Raw genomic sequence first — 22,677 nt, forward strand, 5'->3', positions numbered from 1 at the left:
AAGCTCTGTGGTGGTCAGGAACACAGTGTTGGCACAGGAGCACAGTTGTCAGGTTGCACTTTGGAGTCTGGGTTAAAGAAGCTAGTTTGTAGGCTCACCGTCACAGTCATCTCCTGATGTTGCTTGTCTTTTGTATATCTTTTGGGATTTCCCATGGATAAGTCATGTTCAAGAGAAGACATGGTGTTATTTCTCCTGTGTTACTCTCATGAAGAACTTTTAAGACTGCCAGCACGCAGAGGTTGGGGAGTGACAGGGGGAATTCCTCCCTTCCCTCCTACAGGACAAGACACTATGTATGCTGGATCCTGTATTTATGGTGAACATAGAACATAAACAGACATTTATGTCTAGGTGAAGGATGTGGTTAGATTTTGGAGAGCTTGGCATTATTATAGGTTCACCACATATTATACAGTAACTATTATTATGTCGTCGCTATCAGGGTACTACAAACTACTATTACTATAGTAATTTGATATTATACAGCTTTTAATTTTTATTCTTTTAGCTTTAATTACATGAATCTTCAGCACACTTATAAAATACCAAAACTAATCCAACCCAGGAGGTCCTCAACAAAGAGCAGCTACGACCTCTAGCTTCGTCTATCAAGCAAGCCTCATAACCACAAAACTTCGGCGTTCAGTTTAAATTACCCACAGAGCTCACGGACCATTAAAACACGACTCCAACAACAACGACCACAATCCCCACTCGCCGCCCCTCCCCTCAGCCCTTGACGCACGCGCGGGCGGAAGTGGCGCGCGGCGGGGGCGGGGCCGCGGTCCGCGTGGCGCGGTTGGTGCGCGGGGCGGGATGCGAGGCGCAGCTGGAGGTCGTGGAGAAGCTGGAGAGGCTGGCGTTCGAGCCCGGCACGGCGGCACGGCGCCGGCGGGGGCTGGCCGGCGGGCACGGAGGACGCAGCGGCCTCCGGAGGGCGTGGGAAGCCAGGCCCGCTGCCCGGCCGAGGCGCCCCGTCGCCGTCGCCTGCGGGACGCCCGTCACCACTCGGCTCAGCACGCCCGCTGCCGCTGGGCCCTCCTCGGACTCGGACAGGTGCGTTCAGCCCTGGGGCTCCCCGCTCTTTTAGGCCAGGCCGCTGGTGCTGTGTCTGAGCGCTCCAGAGCCCGGTGTCCGAGCCCTCCCCCTTCCCCCGTGTTTCAGCGTCTGTAGCGCTGCCTTTCCCGTTAAAGACGGCATTTTCTATTATATTTTGCTGGGAGACGTACCGATGCATCAGGACTCCAGAACAGTGCCTGTAAGGGTGTTTGATTTAATGGAAACGTGAGTTTAAGTGGCGGCCTGTGGAGCGCCTTGGGCCACGCGTGCCCGTGCGAGTGCCTGGCTGGACGTACTCCCTAGGGAGCGCTCCTGCGGCACCGGGGGCAACACTTGCGGTGTTACTGCTGAAAGAGCCTGAACGGAGGGTTTCAAGTGAAGAGTCTGCCGACCGGACCTCGTGCTCTCATGTTGGCATCTCATTGCAAAAACTGATTCTCAGTCTGTATGATTTTTTTATAAAACATTCCGTCTTCTGCTTGTGTCAGTGCTTCGATGTTCAGTATATTTGATGAGAGGTAACTTTACTTAGGTGTGGGCTCTCTTGCAGTGTTAGAAACCTGCACACTTTGACAGTTTCGTGTTTTCTTCTTGGGCCAGTACAGCACGATTGGTATGTGCTCCTTTTAACTAATGGAAGCTGAAGTAAACTCTTAAAAATCTCCTCTTAAAGATACAAAACTTCATTAATAATTAATTGGTTAAACTTTGACTTTAGTTGGTTCATAGTTTTACTTGAATATCATTAAGTGATGGAGAGTGAAATTCCTGACTTCCAGGGGCTTCACCTATATGTACTGTTTTTTACTTCGAGAACCTGCTGCACTGATGAACATTAAAGATAAAATCTTGATAGCTTTAACTTAGCTGTCTGAATGTATCTTTACCTTTGTTTTGCCTTTTTTTTTAACTTCTTCCCCTGATTGGTCTCTGGTAGTCTGACTGATTTTTTTTTTTCCCCCCATGATTTTTTTTTTTCTTTCTCCTATATAGATTTCGTTCCAGGAGGCCCGTATTTGGCTTTTTCAAAAGGTTTATTTGGGAAAGTGCTCTTATTTTTTTGTAATTACTATGAGCATTTTTTGGACTAAAGAACGCAACAACAGATAATTGAAAGCTATCCATTTACTTGTGAAGGAGACTGTGGTATTACAAGAATGTAGAAGGGAGCATTTTTTTAATTTTATTTATCTCTGCTAAAAGCAACATGTTGACATGAATAAGGACTGGTTTCTTAGTGAGCTCTTTACTTGAAATATAACGAGTCTAAGAAAATAAGCGTCTCTTACTCATATATCAGCGTGAAATACTGAATTACTAATCTGTGTGAATATGTACTAGGGGATTTGGGCAGGCCATGAATTATGAAACTAATCCCTTTTATTTACAAAAATTAGAATTTTTTTCCCCTTCATCTTGCAGGATGCATTGCTTACAATAAGTATTTTCTTGCCTTTCACTTAGCATTATTCTAATGTTGGGATTGTACAAGAGCAGTGACTTTGAGAAGTCAGTATTCTAACTCCCATCTTTGTTATTCAGTGATACGGATTCAGATAGTTCATCAACTACATCCTCCTCTGTATCTTCACTAGTATCTGATGAAGACGATCATCCATATGAGAAGGGTAACAGATCTTACTGTGTTAAAACAAAAGATGAATTACCTATTGACGTAAGTACAATGTGGTATCTTTTAAACCTTCTCTACTAAGCCAACCTAAAGTATCTGTTTTTCAGTCACTCCTACTACGTCAAGATGGGGGATAGAATCAAAAGAGTAAAAAAGAAAACTCTTGGGCTGAGCTAGAGACAGTTTAATATGTAAAGAAATAGGCACACACACAAACAAAGCAAAACAAGAAATTAATTCACCACTTCCCATGGACAGGCAGGGGTTCAACCATGCCCAGGAAAGCTGGACTCCGTCACATGCAGCAGTTACTTGGGTATACAAACACCATCACTCCAAATGTCCTCCTCTTCCTCCTTCTTCCCCCAGATTTATATCCTGAGCATGATGCCATATGGTATGGAATATCCCTTTAGTCGCTGCAAGTCAGCTGTCCTGGCTGTGTCCCCTCCCATCTCTTTTATACCCCCAGCCTCCTTGCTGATGGGGTGGTATGAGAAGCAGAAAAGACCTTTATGCTGTGTGAGCACTGCTCAGCAATACCATTTCTGTATTATCAGCACTGTTTCCAGCACAAATCCAGAACACAGCCGCATACCAGCTACTGTGAAGAAAAATGACTTTACCCCAGCCAAAACTACCACAGTTAGTAACTTCTCTTATTTTTTGGGTGCATATATTAAGGAACTATTTCAGAAACTTCTTGCTTTGAAGTATAGGATTGGCAGATATTGCTTATAGTATGGCAGAAGGTACAGTTTACCATTTTGAGATTTAGGATCAAAATTATAACTTCCTTTCTGCTTGTCTTTGGCCTTTGAATTGCTTTCACAAAAGTGACTCAGTTAAGTCTTAGCAGTGAAATTGATTTAATGTTGGAAAACTCACTGGCATGTAGAAGATTGTGGTGTTTCTATGTGAATACATATCTGGAGCTTAATTATGTACTATAACATCTGGGAAAATGTTGACCTTATTTATCTTTGAGTTGCTCCATATGCCTTTGCCAAGCAGTTTTGTTAGAGTGAAGATTATTAGGTGAAGTTTTGATAAAACAGATTAGGATTCTTCTCTTCTGTTTCTGGTAGTGGCCTTTGAAAGTGCAGTTTACTGCTAAGATTAGGACTCTACCTCTGAATTCACAAGATGTTGAATTTGAAAATAATGCTTACTCTAGTTGCTTTGTATTCTGTATAGTTCATATTGAATTCACAGCAGTATAGTATATACATACACATCTTAGTTTATGAGTAAGTCAGAGTTAGATGATGAGTTCAGTGTTAATCAGCCTTTGATAGTAGATTTTGATCCTTACATTTGAGGAAAAAGTTTAATTTGAATATTGTGTAGTACTCGTTTTTGTATCTGAAGTTAGGCTCTTTTTTTTTTTCCGAAAGCGTTCTCTGATTATCCTCTGGTAACAAATGCAACTTTTAGCTAAAATTAATTTTCTTTGTATAGGTTGTTTTGATCTTTACATCTTCTGTAATGGTCCAAGTCATGATATAAATGGACAGATAACTGTTTTGCCAAATCAGATGATACACATCTGTTGTATTTCATGCTGTATTGTCTCTTGCTGTGTACATTTTTCTTCTACCATGCATTGAATATAATTGCAAGTTGTCTTATTTTTTGATTACTGATTAATCATTGTGTTGTACATTGAGCTAAATTTATCTAACTTGAAAGTTCAAAAAATTGAATGAAATGCCTGTCAGTTGTTGGCTTTCTCGGGTTAAATAAAATTGACTTCTACTTCAGTTGTAATGGAAATATGTAGAGAAGTGTCTCTGTAGGAAAGGTGTCCTCAAAAGTGGCATTCCCCCAGGAGAAGTTCATTTGGGATGATTCTGAGAGGGGCAAATCAAACTAGATTTTTTTAAATAAAATCTTCGGAATGCTAGGAGATTTTTCACAATTGTCAAATTGCTGCAGTGATGAAGTGATGAATGTCTTGGTGTGATATTATATTCTGAACTTTGACTTGATGTTTTCAGGAACTACCTCCTGTTGAAGACTTATCAATAATTCTACCGGATAACGTTGAACTGAAGCTCTTTGGGACAGTGTCCGGCATTATCGAGCAGCTAGGTAGGAAATATATATTTGCTTTGGTTTTAATTAATGTAATTTCTGTATAGCTCTGCGTTAATTGTGTACTTAACTGTTCCTGCAAAGTATCAGTACTGCAGTGTTGGATCTGTGGTGTTAGTGGGTTGCTGAATGAGAACTCAGACTAGCAAATGACATTTGTGTTGAATTACCTTCTAGTTGGCTTACGTGATACTAGGACTACTATGCTTGTGTTTCTATGTGACTTTCACGTTTACTTTTTTCATTAGAAAGCCTTTTTTCCACAGTGTATTTAATGATTTTTATATTGATTCTGGTAACAGTTATTGTATTTTAAAGAAAATCTTCCAGTGGTATGGGCTATATTTGAATTGTCTCTGAACATATAGGAGTTGTGTAACTGAAAGCACAGATGCGGTACGATGCAGTCCCAAGTGCTTGCTTGTTAATATACAAGGACAGGAAAAGGACTTGTTTCTTTAGTGGTGCAGGTTCTTTTTATTTATTTTTATCTTTATTCATCCTGCTTCTGGTACCTTGACCGAATGAAAGCTGCCCATGTCAGCAGTCACAGGATAGTATGACTAACATGATTTATAGGTGCTGGAGGGTAAACTTAAAGGGATTGAGATACACAATAAATGTAAGCTTAACTGCAGGCAATAGACATTCAGGGATCTTTTCTGATCTGCATGGAACCTCAGTATTTGGTATATGAAATCAAAGTTTTGCTGAAGCTGATATTATTAAAACAGCCATAGTATTCTTGTATTTAAGCTATTTCAGGTGTTCTGTTCCACTTGAACTGCTTTCAAAGCAATTTGCTTATGAAAATTAGAAATTAAATTCAATTTTGAAGTTAAAGTATTTATGTTAAATGAAGTACAAAAGAAAGCAAATAGCCTTTGCTATTAATTTTTCTTCTATCGTAAAAGACTTCAGGTAATACAGGCAATTCTTTTACAGTATTTTTATTAGTGGTGTTAGTTTAGAGTTAAATTTAATTTCATTCATTTGCAGGAAGCTGCTTTGAGGGTATGGAAGGTAGTAATCAGGTTTTTTGTTCTACTCTGCCCTTTCTTGCTTATTGATAATAACGGGGACTTCAAGAAGGTTGTCTTCAGCTAAAATGGTAGTTTGAAAACAAGTTTAAGAAAAAAGTTGAATCATAATTGCTATTATTCTTATTTTTGGTCTAATATGTGAAGGTATAAACAAACCTGTTTTAAAGACTTCAGTTTTGAAAACTGTCTTTAATTTTAGTCCTCACTGGTGCGTATAATCTTTTAAAATCCTGTCAGTTTACTAACTAGTAGGTGAATTCTTCAGTCTGCATCCTACTTTATGTAATGAAAATATATGAAGTGTTGAATTTAGATTTGTTGGTGAAAGTTAGAATACAAGCTAATAATCATAATGAATTAAAGCCGTAAGAATGCCATAAACCTCCAGGATATCTGTGATTATTTTCCTGCTTTTACTACCTTGCTTTATGACTTCTCATTCTACATATTTTTGCTTCTTTTCAGTTCTTCTGTAAACAGGTGTCTGAGTGGCCTCAATTTCAATTGATTTGTGGCCATATTAGGGACTCTGCCAGCTAATTGGGGGTTGTTTTTTGATTTTTGAAATAGATTAATACCTCTGTATACCAGGTTTTTTTATTTTTTAAACTGGATTGATACCTCTGTATATCAGGTTTGTATCTAGGGTGAGGGAAATTGAGGTCTCATTTGGAAACAACAAATACTGTTCTGGCGCAACAATCAGCATTCTGAACTTTTTCATTCTCTTTGATGTATCTCAGAAGTCTCTGCTGTTCTCCTTAGCAAGCTTCCAGGTTCATCAGTCTGCAGTGAGTGATACTTTTAAGTTTGGTATTTGATACTGTGAGGTAAATTTGAGGCTAGAACAGTATAGGTTCATGCTTGCTCTGCTCTAGCTAAAAGCAAGATGACAGTACTTTCTGTGAACTTCTGCTCAGTGTATCAGAATTTTCCAAAACTTTTGCTGTGTTTTGCTTCAAGGTACTTAAAGAGAAGAGAAATATTCGCTGTGTGAGTTATAGCCTAGAAAGTAAACAGCTTTGGTGTATATGAGAAACCTGCCCTACCGCTGCACTTTGGGCCCTGCAAGAGAAGAAGCTGAGGATTTAGGGTGGGTTGGGGTAGGGGAAACTGTAAGTCTGATAGGCTATAGGTGATACTGCTTCTCCTAGGTTTCATGGGACTGGCATGACTTAGATTTTTAGAATATTTTCTGTAGCCTACTGAGGACTGTCTGATGAATCAAGGTGAGAACATTCTCAAGACTTTTTGGTATCTGGTTTTTTTGTTTTGTTTTGAGGGTTTTTTTTTTGTGTGTATGTGTTTTGTTTCTTGGGTTGTTTTTTTTTGTTGGATTTTTTTTTACTCATGAGGTTTAAACAACACATTGAGTTCTTTCACTGTGTATTTTATCTTGCAGGTAGGCACAAAAGAAATTGATTGCCCAAATTCTCTTGAAATTCAGTGAACTACTAAGCCTTAGCATTGTCACATACTAGTTTGACGTGTTCAAAGGTTTTTACAGATTGCAATTATAGCAAAACTTGACTTTTAGCTTGATGACATTTTAAGTCCTGTCGTGTAAGTTTAGCAGTGATAATCTTGTTAGTTTTTGATAGAGTCTGAGTGGCACTAAACACTTGAGTGACCTTATTTGCTGATTGGGAGGCATTGAGAAGGCTTATGTGAGCATTCTGTTGTTTTAGAGGTAGAGAAGTTTACCTTCAGAATCAGAATTTTTGAATGTAATGCTGCTAGGCCTTTACATTGACAGCTTTAAGCACAGTTCCTCCTGAATGTAAAGGAAGACCTGGTATTTCTGTAGACTAAAGCAACAAATGCAGACTACTACCAAAGAAGAGTGATCTACTATAAAGATTTCAGTAAAGAATAAGAATTATATCTCAGAATCTGGAAAACCTAAAAAGCCTGTATATCAGATCATGTATTTAATGAAGAAAGAACATGCCTCTGTGTCCATTTATAAGTGTTTAAATCCACTAAGCGTTAAGATTTCATATTTTGAGCTACTAAAGTGACGTGCTTGCTCTGACTATTCATACCATCATTAGTCATTGGTTAGTAGTATGAGACTTATATGACGTTAAATTGCAGAAATGTATTTCAGGTTGTGTATGTGCATACGTAAACATCATCAGTTGCTGCTGTGAATGAACTGCCATACAACTTGTGTGTTCTTGTTCTGATTCTTAGGACTTACTAGGGAAAGCTATAGTGAACAGCAGTCTCCATTCTTTTTTCTGAGGAGAATTTTATTTGGAATACAAAGGCACAATATATACCTGCATCTGCACTCAGAAAAACCCCAGATTATTTCTGCTATGCATTTAATGATGAAACATCCTGGGTAAATGCAACAGATATCTTGCACACACATATCTGAGACTTCTCTTTTGTACCTGTCATCTGGTCTCTTTTACTTCTTTACACCAGAGAAAAATAATTATGTAAACATTGTAAATTTTACCATTCATATATCACTGGAGAAGGGATGTATGATTTTAAGTAGTTTCGTGTGTGTGCAAGAATTTTCGATTGCAGCGCTATGAACTTTAGTAGACGAATAATGGCGTGGTTTGTTTTTTGTACAATTAACTACATGCTATTGAAACATAAAGTTCTAATTGATCTTTTTCTTTCCATTTTAGTAATAATTGAATCACTGAGAGGCCTACCTCCAGTAAATGAGGAGAGCGTAATTTTTAAAGAAGATCGGCAAGCAGCAGGAAAGGTGTGTGTAAAGTAAAAGCCTTTTATTAAAAGTATTCTTTAGTGCTCCAAAAAGTAGAGTTGAAATTGATTAAATGAAAGATAATGTTTCCTTGATATATAGTTTTGCTTTATGCTTTTGACTCTTGCTATATTCAACCACTTTTTTAATCTCAAGAATTCCTAACCTGGAATTCATTGCATCCTTACAGAATTATAATGTCTAGTGAATTCCCAGTATTTGATGAGGGTGCTTGTGGAGAGGTAGGGGTTGCTTTCAGATGTATGATGTCTTGGAATAACAGGCTGTACTCTCTTACTGCCAGATAAAGGCGAAGGTTAGAGTGAAGTGTCATGAAAAATGGGGAATGTTTACAGCTTGTGCTCTGCTGTACTGGTTTAAGGCCAGTGAAGAATGTTTGCTGAGAGGGGTGTTGCATTGAATTTTCTATATTTTCTGTGAAAGGAAAGCCATCATCTACAATAGTTACTACTACAATATCCCTGAATGCTAGATGGGAGTGAAACAAACTCAGCCTGAATTGTGGATGTTCTGTACAACATGGCAGAATTCTCTGCTCTCCCTGGAATTGGGGAACAAGTGGTAACTGACGTAAAGGCATCTTGAAAAGATGACCTTTGAGGAAAAAATGATCAGGAGATTATTCCAGGTGTAAGAGATTTGAAAGCAAAATGGACACAGAAGAATAGAGATTTGACAAAAGGAAGGATTACTAAGGATGTGAGAACTTACTTTTCCACATTATAACAAATGTGGAAATTAGCTGGGGAAGTATACTGTCAAACAAAATTTTGGTAATAAAACTGAAGCATGAAAGGAACTTTATTTGATGCCACATTTTCTACAATGAAATTAGCTATCTATTCTTGGTGATTTATTTAAGCATTTTAATTTTTTTTCTTTCAGATATTTGAGATATTTGGTCCCGTCGTACATCCTTTTTATGTGTTAAGATTTAACAGCTCTGAGCATATCAAAGAAAAAGGGATTAATGTGCAAGATAGCATGTATTTTGCTCCATCAGTGGAGGACTTCACCCAGTATATATTTGCAGAGAAACTACAAAAGTGAGTCTGATTTCTTTTCTAATCTGATTATCATGTGTTTTTTAATCTAGCTAAAAATACTGGATTAAAGTTTGGTCTTGGGTGAGATTGATACTAAACTGTTTATTTCCTTTAGATATTCTCAACCATGTTGTAATTACAAGATTGTACTGTTTTGCCTTTCAGAACAGTAGAGAGTAGCTGTAAACTGCAAGCTTTCAAAGTGTTATAATTACTAAAGTTCAGCTTCTTGTTGAATTTAATATATTCAGTTTACTTTTTTTTATACTGCTGTGTTACATAAAATATCATAACCAGAAAAAATTTCATTGATAATTCCCCCATGCCCCCTCACACACATATACATAAAACAGTTTTGCAAGCTGAACTGTCCACATATTGTTGTTCTTTGGATTCTTGTTTAGTTCCAGAACTGATAATAAACTTGTTGGCATTCTGAACAACTTTGTTGTTATTTACTATTTTTAGTTCATGTTACTAGGCCAGAATTGAAATCTGTTTATCAATAAAACTATTAAAAAGTTGGAGTATAAAAATTCTAGATGAAAATTACCTACTGTAAATTTGTGAAAGAGGAGGGATTTGAGTGCCAGTGTAGTATGATGCTCAGAAATTCCTCAGTAGTGTTTGTGCATCCCAGCCTGCCTGAGGAAAGCAGCATGTATGAATAGGACTTGATGCCGTTTAAAGGGAAGTGTATTCAAAGACACAGACAAAGAAATAAAGCATAATAAATGACAACTAGATATTAATGTTCTAATTATTGATGAATAATTTTATATATATAGGTTAAAATCCTTTGTCATAAAGGTGGCTTAGTTTCTGTTTGTCAGGATTCTCAGTTTCTCATCTGACTTGGGTTGGTTAGTTGTCTGCAGTCATTACAACTCTGCCCATATTCATACTGAATGATTTTTTCCTTAGTCAGGCATGTGTGGCCAGGCCTGCAGGACTCTTTTTTTTTTTTTTTAATTTCTCATTTCTGTGTGAGCAACAAACATATTTTTTTCCTTTCAGTGAGGCCAAAAATAGATCAGTTTCTTGCTCTGATGCTTGTTTGTTTTTCTGCAGCATTTTGATGCCAGCTGGTCTTTGATTTGCACTATTAAACTTTGTTGCTTAGCTCGGTAACTGCACAGACTTTAGTCATCTGCTTGCTGCATCAATAACTGTGTACTGTACTCAGCATCTGAGATGGGAGACTCATGTTTTAGTCTGTTGCATGCTTTGGAAAAAGTTTTGGAAACCATTTGTCTTTTGGTAGTACTTCGTTGTCATACGTGGCAAAAATTGAAAACTAGGCAAGATATTTCAGACTGTGGCTTACTAGCACAGCTGAGCAGTGCATCAGACATTGCTTCTTGCCTCGATTAAAATGAGCAATGTGAACACCTGTGTAGTCTGACATGACCCATAATTTCTGAATCATTTGACTAAAGTTACATTTCACTGAAACTATTTTATTTCTGGGCTTCATCACTATAATTTCTTAAGCTCTTATGAGGCATTTGGTACTATTTGTTGAACATGCCTTTTCACAAAGTAGGTGTCATTAAAAATGGATAAAAATTTTCTGATTTCGGACCTGTGCTGTAATGTCTGTCTGAAGGAGCCAAGATGGCACTGATAGTAGAAAAGTTGAGCTTTGGTCAGTGCTTCACAAGAAGGCTTTTGGACCTTAGCAGATTGTAAATTTGATGACCAATAATTTTTATTATCTGCTTTTTATTAGTTTGACGGTATACACACCAGATTGTGGAGTATTAAAGGCTTAAAGTTTTAAAACTGCTACTGAAAACTGTGATGGTACTTTGAAAATGAAAGATAAAGATCTGAAAGAAACATTAAGTTTGAAGCTTTTTATGAAATCTGAAATGCAATCTGCTTGCATTGTGCAAAGTTGAAGTGCTATGAATAAGCCTTACACTTTATGGAAAAGTAAAGTGTAGTGTAAAACTTACTGAATGCAAAACAATTTGTTGCTAAAAATAGATAAGCTTATGTTCATGATTCCTCTGAGTCACCTTTTGTTAGACTTCCAGATCTTACTTCAGAAATATCTTGACTGTGGAAGTCAAAAAAGTACTATATTGTTCTTTAAAGAAGATTACTAAGTTCTTTGTGGTATGAAAAGTGGTTTGTGTTTTGCTGAAATGGGCAAGGTTGCCTTGGGAGAGTGAGATAAGCTGTGTGAAATTAAAAGGTTTAAATTTTGCAGGCAGTCATTGCAGTGAACTGCCTCAATTCAGATTCCAAACAATTTGGGTTCAAAAGGATGTGTTAAAAGAATATTGATCAAAGCTTAATATTGGCTGTATGAGATGCTTAGTCATCACTCAAAGCAGGAAGATTTTTCAACTGAAGTAGTAAGTTAACATATACATTACTATTCATTTAGATCATCATGGCTAGGCTTTGTGAATGAAGATTTGGGAAGGGCTCTACCCACATTTGCTACAAGCACGTTGGTGGCTAAAGAGGCCAATGCGAGATAGACAAGTCGGGTTGCAAAAGGCACAGCAGAAAGACTCCTTGGATGGTGTCGGCAAGACACGATTCTTTCTGCGTTGTCTTTTCTCCTCGAGAGTGATCCTGTGTGCGTTCTCCACAGAAGCAGCAGCGTGTCTCCTTAGCGTGGCGCGACCCGGCCGCCGTCTGAGCGCGGCGCCTATTCATTTATTTAGATATAATGCTAAGAAACAAATGCCTCTCTGGAAACAGACACTTCTTGGTGTACAAGATCTGATACCTTGAAAGTATTACCCTTCCTTCATGTGGATTGTCTGATTTGTGTTTGGGGTTGTTTATTTGTTTTTTTTGGTGTTTTTTAGCGAGAAAGGTTCGGATGCATCTTGGAAGCATGACCAAGAACCACCACCTGAGGTAACTATAGTGGGTTTTTTATGTTTATAGTTTTTTGGTTACACAAGCTATATGTAAAAAAAATTCTATGCAGAGTAACTAATTAGCAGGCTTATTTTTTTTTATGCAGATAGGAGTTGGATGTACCTTTTTATTGAAAGAAAAGTTCATGCTTTTCTTGGAGAGGTCTCATAGTAAGTGTAAAAGTACTACCTGTCTTTTTTTACTTACTTTTTGCAGTTGGGAGAAATGTATATTTTTTATTCACTTCCTCTAGTCCTTCAGGCAGTTTTTCAGCCAGGGCACCATGAACCTGCCCATGCCACAGTTGGACAACATATCCAGAAGGATACTGTGAGGGGCAGTACAGTCCTTTTCTGAGACTGGGTGTTCTGGCTTGAAGGAGAGATGTTCTGACATGAACTTTTTTCTCAAAGAATGCTTGTCTGTCAGTTCTCACTGTAAATTGCTTTCCTTTCTTGGTGAGACATCATCTCACAGAGAATCATAATTTGAGAATTAGAAGTGTTGCTTAGGAATTGGACTGTATGTATGTTATCAGTAGAGCTTTGAAAGGCTGTGTACTTAGAAACTTTTGGCTAGTCTTAGCTTTCTTTTGTTCAACAGTTTTCTAGTGGTGATGATACAAAGTGTGCTTACTGGCTAATGGTGAGCTCTTTTGTTTCTTAGTCATGTTTTAAAAACTGTTCAGGACATAGCTTGTAAATGTGTAATTTAAGTTTGTAGGAACCTAAGAAACTTTAAAATTTGACTAAATACAGTGAAACAGTCAGATTTTCTACTGATACAGATTAATTGCTTTTTCCAAGGTTTGGTTTTTTTAATGATTTTTCTTAGTTTTACTTGTAATACTCTTACCTTCAGGTTAGAATCTGGAGGTACAGGGGAAACTTCAGGTTTGCTGTACTTCAACATAGGAAGGAAGAAGGCTTGAACAAAATCAGTGAAACGAGGGCAGGCAAACTTGCTTGCTTTTTATGACATCTTTGTTTTTGTGGCTGTTCTGATTTTCTGATCTGTCTGTGTGCTCTGTTTTGGAAAAAATCCACATCTAACATCTTGTAATCCCCAATTAGAATAATCTGTGGTTAGTTCTAGCAGTCAGAGTGTACACCAGGCTATCCAAACTGTGACAGCTGATGAGTTGATAGAAAGTAGCTTTTGCTGCGAAGGTAATAGCTGTTGACAAGGGTGCAGATTAAATTTTACACTAGTGATGCTTGAAATTGTCTCTTACAGTCAGACTCTTAGACATCTCAGCTTGCAGCTGAATTTATAACTTTTCTGGCCAGCCCCTATGGTAAACTGTGTGCAGTTGCTGGAGTCAGTTTTTTTTGTGATACTGTGAGGCTTTATTTTTGTATGAATGTTAAATTAACCCACATTAGGCTTTTTTTTTACTTGCTACTTTATGTGGTAAGCATTCCTTTTCTGACAGGCTCTTAATTAACCCGACTTAACTGTAAACTTGCTAGTACAGTCTTTTCCAGCCTTGTTTTTGAGGTCATAGGATGACAAAGTGTGGTCTGTATGCTGCAAGGCTGGCAGGAGCAGACAACTGAATTTTTTCTGTGACGTGGCTTTTATGGAATGTTACATGGAAAGTAGGTAACAGTAAATGGTACCTATTGCTGTTTATTATTTCTGCTCTACGGGAATATGGTGTACTGAAGTCCTTAGAAAAAGCAGGAGTTAGTGAAAGATTTTATGTTATGGTATGTATCATCTTGCTGTATTCCTTGTGGCTTTTTTTGAGTAAGTATGTAATGCAGTTATGTAGAAGAGGCAATAGTTGCATTCAGAATTAACTTTTATGTGGCTTTTTTTAGTAGTGTTCTGCTGCATGGTTTTGGAGACCCATGCTCTGTGCATACTGTAAGCAGTAAACCTCCTGCTTTCAGAATTGGAAAGGGAAGGGTGGGAACCAATCCTACCCCTTTAAGCCATATGAGTGAGCTGTTTTTTGGGGAACTAATTAATGCTGACAGATTTCTTCTCTGTCACTGATAACGCTTCCTCATTCTAAATGTAAAAGGTAACAAAACCTTGTATAACAAGAAGAAAATGCATTGACATTGAATCTATTGTAAACAACAACATTCCTCAAAGCTAAAAATTCTTTTGGAATAACATTGCTATTGCAAGTTTAACAGGAATTTTGTTATTAAATACACTACAGAAAATTCCAGTTTAGTGACAATTTTAGACTAGACTTTTTTTTGATGTTTAACTGTGCTGAGTTATGTATTGATTGTCAAGTTAATTTTTACTTATTTTAAAAATTCATATTTTAATTCACCCAGTCTTCAGTTTGCCCTTCAAAAGCTTTTCTTGGCAGTAACTAGCCAGCTCCTTCAGAGTTTCCCAATTCCTTTCTAACTAACACCTACGCAATCAAAATTTTTTTGTTCAGTACTTGAATATTGCTCTTTTAAGGAAAACTAGACAGATTAACTGAATCTTGTATTAATTGTCTTATGAGAAATTTCTTGTGCTGAGAAGCCAGCTGATTTCTTTTTTTTTGACCAGGTCTTGGATTTCAGTGATGATGAAAAAGAAAGAGAGGCAAAACAGAAGAAAAAGAAACCTGAAAGCGAAGGAAGGAAAAAACTCAGATCAGAAACAATTCCAAGTGAGTGAATGCTATGGGAGAATGCTTTTTGTCATTTTTCCAAACTGAGTTTGGAATGCCCATCTACATTTATCTTAATGATTGATTTTTCATACAGTTAATCAGTATTTCTGTGCTTTTCAAAGTTATATTTGTGAATTTGTGACTACATTCTGTATTTTATTAGAAGAAAAAAGTTATTTTCTGTTAAAACAGAAATCTCGTGGAAGGGAAGCAGCAGAACAGTTGTCAGAAGAGAGTCAAGGGCTCTTAGAACAGTGTTAGACACAGTGAGGATACAGAACAGGTGCCATTTGGAGTTTAGAGCTTGCTTATTACAGGGGTTGTTTGGGCCCAAGTTCACCTAAAGCCTTTGAGTGCAGGGCAAGATAGATGAAGACCATGTGCAAATTTTGGAAACTCACTTCTTGGGAAATCAGGGAGGAGGACCAAGTCTTAGATGGGGAATTTATTCCTCTGTCTGAAAAGGAAGCTCTTCCTCCTATGGCATATAAATACTCCCCTAAAAAAACTTACTGGTGTAGCTTGCTGAGAACCTCTCTGTTCACCTCCTGCAGTCATTAGATAAACAAACCTGTGTATAGGTTTTCGTAATATGAATAGCCTTCTGCACCTTCCTTTCTCCTGCTGTTGTCATACCTGTTCCAGGTGTATGCTTGTATCTGTGCTCTCTTTGCAATAACCAAATTTTCCTTTCTCGTCCCTACTTAAAAAAAAGCACCATGGTTCTGTCTTTGATTTTCTAGGACAGAACTCCTGTGAGTTTGCTGCTCTTCCATTGTAAAGCTGATATACATTGTGCCCCACTCAAATCCTCTTCTCTTGATCTGGGAAATGAGTAACTATCCTTTAATGCTTTTTGTACAGTGCGACCGTCCCTTGTATCATTTAAATAAAGCTGCCATCTTCCTTGGACTGGCTTTTGCCATATGGTTTTGAAGTTTTCCCTTAAGAGAAGGATCTGAATTTTACTGTACTTTCTCTTCATTGCTGATGTGTTTTTTTCCTCCTGGTTTCTGTTTATCTAGCATATGGCATGTTTTACACCACATCCTTGTTCTTCTAGCTTATTGCAGACCTGTCTTTGCCTAGGGCTTGCTGAGGCTGCTACTGAACTATGTTATGTTCTGTAACTGAGAACACAACAGGAAGAACTGCCACACTGTGTCAAGGGAGATGTGTTATGATTTGTTGGCATATAAAGTGAAATTGTGTGCAATTTGCTTTGACTATAGAATTAAATAACAAGGATATGTGACAAATTGAGACAAAAACTCAGTCTCAGTTGCAATTTACTTGGTTGCGTCTTCATAAAACTCTTGAGTATATTAAAGTTGTCTCATTGTTATAGTGTTTGCTAGGAGAAGAAAGAACAAAAATACCCATTCAAGTACCTTCACTTCAGTGCTTCCAAAAGACCTTCTTGTACCAAAGGAGTTTTTAAGTCCTAATTCCTCATGAAAATTAGTAGGAATTTTGGTATCCAGGTACCTTTCCAGACTTAGCCTTTCGGAGATGAAAATGTTTCTATGTAGTCTAGTGCCAAGGATTATGTTCACACAAGTGTTTAAATTTCAGTGATCTTATGTGGTGGTATATCCTTGAATACCTTGTTGCTTCCAGCCCTAAAATCCTTTTGAGTTCATGTTTCAGTTTAAATTCTATGACTGAACGTTCTTTTTTGAACATTTGCAATATTTTGGTGCTCTTAATTTTTTCCCATTAAAGCTTTTCTTATATTTATATAAAGAAGCAGTACATTTGTTATGAACCTTAAATATATGCTTAAAATGACCTGTAAAGGGAAAAATTAATCTTAAAAAGATGAATGCTGAAAGCTAATTAGCTGAAGGTACAGGTTGCCCTTTCACTGGTAGAGTAAGTTAATTTTAATAATTTGAGCTTGAATAATTTCAAGCCATTTGTGTCCTGTGGTGTAATACCAACTCAGGACTGAAAGCCATATACTCCTTCAGGGTAATACAGTGTTATCTTTAACTTTAAAATGTGTTGCTTTTAAATCTTGGTTTAAATGAAAGCTTCCAAAATACTCAAAATTTGAGTGTTCCTATGATTCATTTATACAAATGAAAAGCCTGGAGGGAAAGAGAGATTTCTTTTTTAATGATTGAATTTGCAGCCCTCGGGATCGTCCTTTTTGTGTTCTCTAATCAATCAAAATTAGTTACTAAACAGTAGACTTGCCAGTATTATTTTGTTGTTTATGTGTTAGTTTTAAGTATTTTTTGTTGATAAGAATACTTTTTGAATTTCCTTGACTTCAGCTTGGAAGATTTATGAGGACTAAACTTGATCTTTCCAAAATAATACTACAGCTGTGTGTTTTTGTGGGTTTTTTTGTTTGTTTATTTTTTAGGTGAGAAGAAAGGATTTCACCAGTCAACGCAGAAACCTACTTCAAGTTATTCAAGGGGATATTGTGGCAGAGGGTTTGCCAGGCATTCACTTCCTCCTCCATCAGGCCCTCGAGGGTTTTGGAGACCGCAAGTAAGACCACCACAGCTGTACTCTTCAGACAGGAGGATACACCAGGAATCGCCAGTGTTTCCACAACGTTATAGAAGAGAATATCCAATGATGCAGCAGTATCCCTGTCCTCCTCCGGGCTTTGGTTCTGTCAGTGACGTGCATCAATTTCCCCCTCTGCTTTCCAATACGAATATGAATTGGACAGGCCCAAACATGTACAACTCGTCATACCCATTTTTACCACCTCCTCCTCCGCTGCCGCCTCCCCCTCCTCCTGATAGCCATCCTTCCCAGTTCAGGCCTTACTAAGTTTCCATAAATGTGCATACAGAACATTGCAGTATACAGGACTGCCAAGACTGTATTCCCTTATTTTGAAGATACTTTTACTGCAGCTGTAGAACAAATGCAGAATTTTGTACTTTGTGGGACGGTCGCAGAAAATTATTTTTTTCTATATATGTTTTCTGTTTCAAAAAAGAAAATTATAAAAATAACTGAATATTAAATAATTGTTTATTTTTATAATATCTGTTCCTTTGAAATGATAAATAAAAACTTTTTGGAGACTGGTATGTAGTGGAAATTTGTTTTGTAATAAATGTGAGTAGTGATGAGGATATGTCACATAAATGGTGTTTTAATATTTTTAGAATGGCTGTATATTGCTATGCTAAACAATTTTCCTCAATTTCTGCAAATTTTGAAACCTACTCACATGGGAACAAAAAAGCTGACATCTAAATTTTAAGACGGGTTTGCCACTGTTTGTTTAAGGCATAAACTGTTATCCAACTTTTAATACTACATTAATTTAGTATTAACTAGAAGACTGGATCTGGGTGGTCTTTTTTTAAAATAACTGGAGTAGCTAGATCTGAAATTGGACCAGCGACTGAATTACTATATCAGGTTTAGTGTCCTACAGTGGTTGTAGAAGATCAACCTATTAATGAAATGTTTTGCATTTAATTTAGAATTTAAAATGAGCATAATTTCTCTAGCTTGTCTTTGCTCCTAACACAGAAACGCCTGTAGATACCTACTAGAGTATCTAGAGTACCTAAGTCAGCCTTTTGGGAAAGGAGTCATCAGTCAGGGAGAGAAAGTGTGTCTTTTCAGATTTCCCTTGTTTAAATTTGTAAATGCAGATGGTACTAGGTTGCTGCTTGATTGTCCTTACAGTCAGAACTGTCTCCAGAAATTACAGGGTTCATCAACTCTTCCAGTTTGTGCTTAGGAGGAAGGTGAAATTGTCAAGGGCCACTTGGAATAACCTTCACATATCCAAAGGGCCAGTCTTACAATTGCACTTTATTAGTCTCTGTGGAAGCCACTTTAGTATACTTAAGTAATGATATTGATAAATCTAGAACTACTCTTTCAAAGGTTCGCAACTGAGAAGGTTGTATAGATCTCAGGTTATGACAAGCAGGTACTGTACAGTGGCAACAAATAGTTTCAGGACAGCAGCACTCCAGACATCAGTGTTAAACTAAGTTCCTGCAGATTATCTTTTTGTAGTAAAAAGAATGTCCAATTCTAGTCCGTTGCAAATGTTTATGTTTCGGGGGGAAGGAGAAGGGGATGAATTTCTGGTGAAGGGGATGAATTTCTGGCTATCTAAACTGTAATCCAGCTATTCCCATTCCCAGTGGTACGTCACAGTGAGTAAACTCACTACAGCTTCATGACTGGCTTAGCAGACTTACTTTGTCTAAGCTTTTGCTTGATTGACATGGAACTTTCTTTTGACTTGGTTTAGCCATAGCAGCAGTATGTTAACAACCAGGTGGCTACGATGAATTTGTTTTAAATGTACTTTTTTTTCTATAGTATACCCACCGGTTTTTGCATGGATAATTACTCTGTGTAGAGAGTAGGGTATTTGTGGGTTTGTTTGGATAAGATAGAGGAAGAGAGACCTGACGTAACAGAGGCTTCAAGCATCAGTGCAGGAGTAGCTGGGATGTCAGGACATGCAGAGTTGGCAGTGGAGACCTGGGTTGCAAACTCCTCCCCACTTGTTGGTTGAAGAAGATAAAAATACGTTTTGATTATAACAGAGAGGAAAAGTATATATTGTGTGAAATGCAACATCTGCAATAAAATCAGATGTAGCTGTGATCGTGCAGACAGATGGAGAATAAGCAAGATGTTACAAGTGAGGTATCAAATATAATAGTGATCCTGAGTCAATTATATGTTACAGAGGAATAAACTGTCAACATACTTGGACTTGGGATGCCAATGGCTTTCTTCGTGCCCTGGCATGAAGAACCATCATCAGCCTCAAGATCCAAAAGGGTGGTTGAAAGGTAAGTAACACCAAGAAAAAGAGTGAGGTATTAGGTAGTGCAGGTACAACAATCTTAATTATTACTACTATTGCAACTTTTTTTTATCTGTAGTGATACACACTTTTTTCTGCAATAATTGCATATGGACTAAAGAATAATAATTTTTTGATTAAGCCGTTAAGATTTCTCTTACACTAAGGTGCCCTCTCCCATAACAATATTTTGCATGTAACAAAACCCAATATGAAACTGAATTACAGAATGTAGTTTGACAGAAATATATTGCAGTCTAAGCTATTTTATTAAATCTTGGTCATCAACTGCAATACTGTTTTTGAGTGCACTTGCCTGTTTCTTATGTTGAAGCAAGTTTTACGTGTTTTCTGCATTTAGTGACTACAAGTCACACTTGGAGAACTTTGCTTGGAATCAATTTTAGTTCTTCATTATGAAATTATTTGATAGCTAGGTATGATTACTATATTTGAAATACTTTGAGGATTGATTCCTTCCCCCCAAAGTAGTGTTACACCCTATGTTCCTTATACTGAAGAATAAATATTGAAATAGATTACTCAAGTAGTACCATCTTAATTTGAAAATAGAGGTAATGTAACTTTTTTTTTTTAAAGAAAGATCTAGAGTGTAATCATTGGTTATTAAGCTTCCTCATGTAGCTGTTTGTCAGTGGTGTTGCACAGATACTGTCAGACCCTGCTTCGGTATACTGGATGCTTGCTATTGAGAAAGCAGTATAAACTTGCAGTAGTATGGGGAGATTGGGACCTGAGGTGTTGGCAAGTTCAGTTCTTTGGGAAAGGAAAATAAAACTGGGTATGCTTGATAGAAAAATGGATGCGGTGGAAATACTTTTGTATCTTTAACTCTTTGGTAAATGTCCTACTGTCTGTCCTGCTGCTAAATCTGTCTGCAAGATGTTAAAGCCTAAACTATAAAACTTGGGAAAACTGGCCTGGTAATTTTAGTGGCAAAAATAGCTAGTTTTGTTTGGCCTCAGTTATTTTTGAGTCAAGCTGTTTTTGAGAAATCCGTGTTCCTACCTTACTGTGTTATGTCAAACATGTTACTATATTAAAGTGTTAGAGCAATATGCTTTAATAACTCTTCTGCTGAACTACTCTCATGCCTGGACACCAGTTCCTTCCTAGACACAAGGACAGATCCTTGGCAAATGAAGCACTTAAGACATCTTCCTTTTTCTCTGCTGCTGGAAGTTGATTGGTAATGCACACCAGCTCAATTCTTGATCAGTGCTACTTTGGAGCAGGCTGAGCTTTTTAATCTGAAATAATTTGGTGGGTAATGCACCCTCTCTAGAGATACTCCAAATTAAAACAGTCAACCAACCAGAAAACAGAAATTGTGAAATGTGAATTGTGCAGACATCAGGTCCTCAGCATCAACATTTTCTCTATGTCTCTTTTTTAGCTAGTCCACACTAATTGCTAATGTAGGTGTAATTTTAACATTCAGCACGTAGTGTAATACTTATTTTTTTGTAGATACTGCTTAGGCACTAATGTTTCTGATTCAGGTATACAAAGACAGAAGGACTTAAAAATCTGTTCATTCTGATTATTGATAGTGTTCAATCCTGATGCCAGTTGAAAATACCAGTAAATCCCTGTTTGCTAGGATTTTCACTATGACCTATGTCCCAGCAGTTGGTAAGCTGCTGGATTAGTACATTGATACCAGAAAAGGTGTTGAAGCCAATGTTTTATTGAGTAAAATCATTGAATTATATCTGATATGTTTTGTTTAAAAACAAAGCCATCTAGCTTCCCTCTTCTCCTCTCCCCAAAAAAGCAACTGAAAGGGGGAAAAAACAAACAAAAAACCCCACAAAAAAAAAACCTCAACAAAACCCAAATACTTCAGTTTCTGAATTTGACCTTCCATGTGTACAGATATGATTCTGCAATTCTTGTGGACAGTCACAATATTTTGAATACAAGAAATTTGGAATTACACTGTTTAGTGATCCTAAGTCTGAACGGGAATGAAGAGAAAATACCATCATGTATTGTCTTCCACGTAGAACAGCTTGACCTGCAAATTCATTTGTGTGCCTTCAATGAATCACTACTTGTTTGAATACTGACTGCTTTTTCCAAATAAATGTAGTTGGTGTAGGAATACTACTATGGCATTTTTATTAACTTTAAGCTGTTTAGTGAATTGTTAGGATTTAGAATTTACTAAATGGTTGGGAGATTAGAACTTTAAAATAGTTTACTTTCATTCAATGAGGTATAGTTGGGAAGTCTAAAAGCCTCAAAAGAAGAGAGCATTTCTTATTTTGTGTTTACTTGTTCCCTTCAAAGGTGCATAAAGCAATTTCAACATCAGAAAAGTTTTGAGTCCAGGACAGAATTTTCAGACGTGATTCCCACAAACCCTCCATCTGTGCCAAAAGTAGCAGAGGTTGCTAGGCTCGGGGCTGGGATGGGTCAAATGTAAGTCTTCAGTAAAGTAATATTTTCAATATTGCATTCTGACTCATGTTATCATTAGGCCTGAAAAGCTGCGATAGAGCCCTGTCACTTCTGTAACATTTTTAGTTATTCCCCTTTTTTTTTGAAATTTGGCATTTCTTCATGGGCTGCTTTCCAGAGAAAGCTTAAGGCATGAGATGAGGGGAGAGACTCAAGGGAAAGAGAGGCTTATGGAAAGATTGGATATAATTTTTCAGAAGGCTGAGGTTTATAAATA

At 37.3% G+C, this 22,677-nt stretch overlaps 1 protein-coding gene across 1 annotated transcript; it reads left to right on the top strand.

The window, feature by feature from the left end:
- The first annotated feature begins 298 nt into the window (after nt 1-298).
- On the top strand, nt 299-18,212 carry NAF1 (nuclear assembly factor 1 ribonucleoprotein). Its single transcript, XM_029959455.1, has 9 exons — nt 299-319; nt 737-1,059; nt 2,605-2,737; nt 4,696-4,789; nt 8,487-8,569; nt 9,476-9,636; nt 12,468-12,519; nt 15,049-15,151; nt 17,529-18,212. Exons 1-9 carry the CDS (start codon nt 299-301, stop codon nt 17,948-17,950), a joined length of 1,392 nt encoding a protein of 463 aa, XP_029815315.1. The 3' UTR covers nt 17,951-18,212.
- The last annotated feature ends 4,465 nt before the right edge of the window (nt 18,213-22,677 follow it).

This window comes from Manacus vitellinus, unplaced genomic scaffold, assembly GCF_001715985.3.
Source record: "Manacus vitellinus isolate BGI_N305 unplaced genomic scaffold, ASM171598v3 scaffold_0_pilon, whole genome shotgun sequence".
NCBI lineage: Eukaryota > Metazoa > Chordata > Aves > Passeriformes > Pipridae > Manacus > Manacus vitellinus.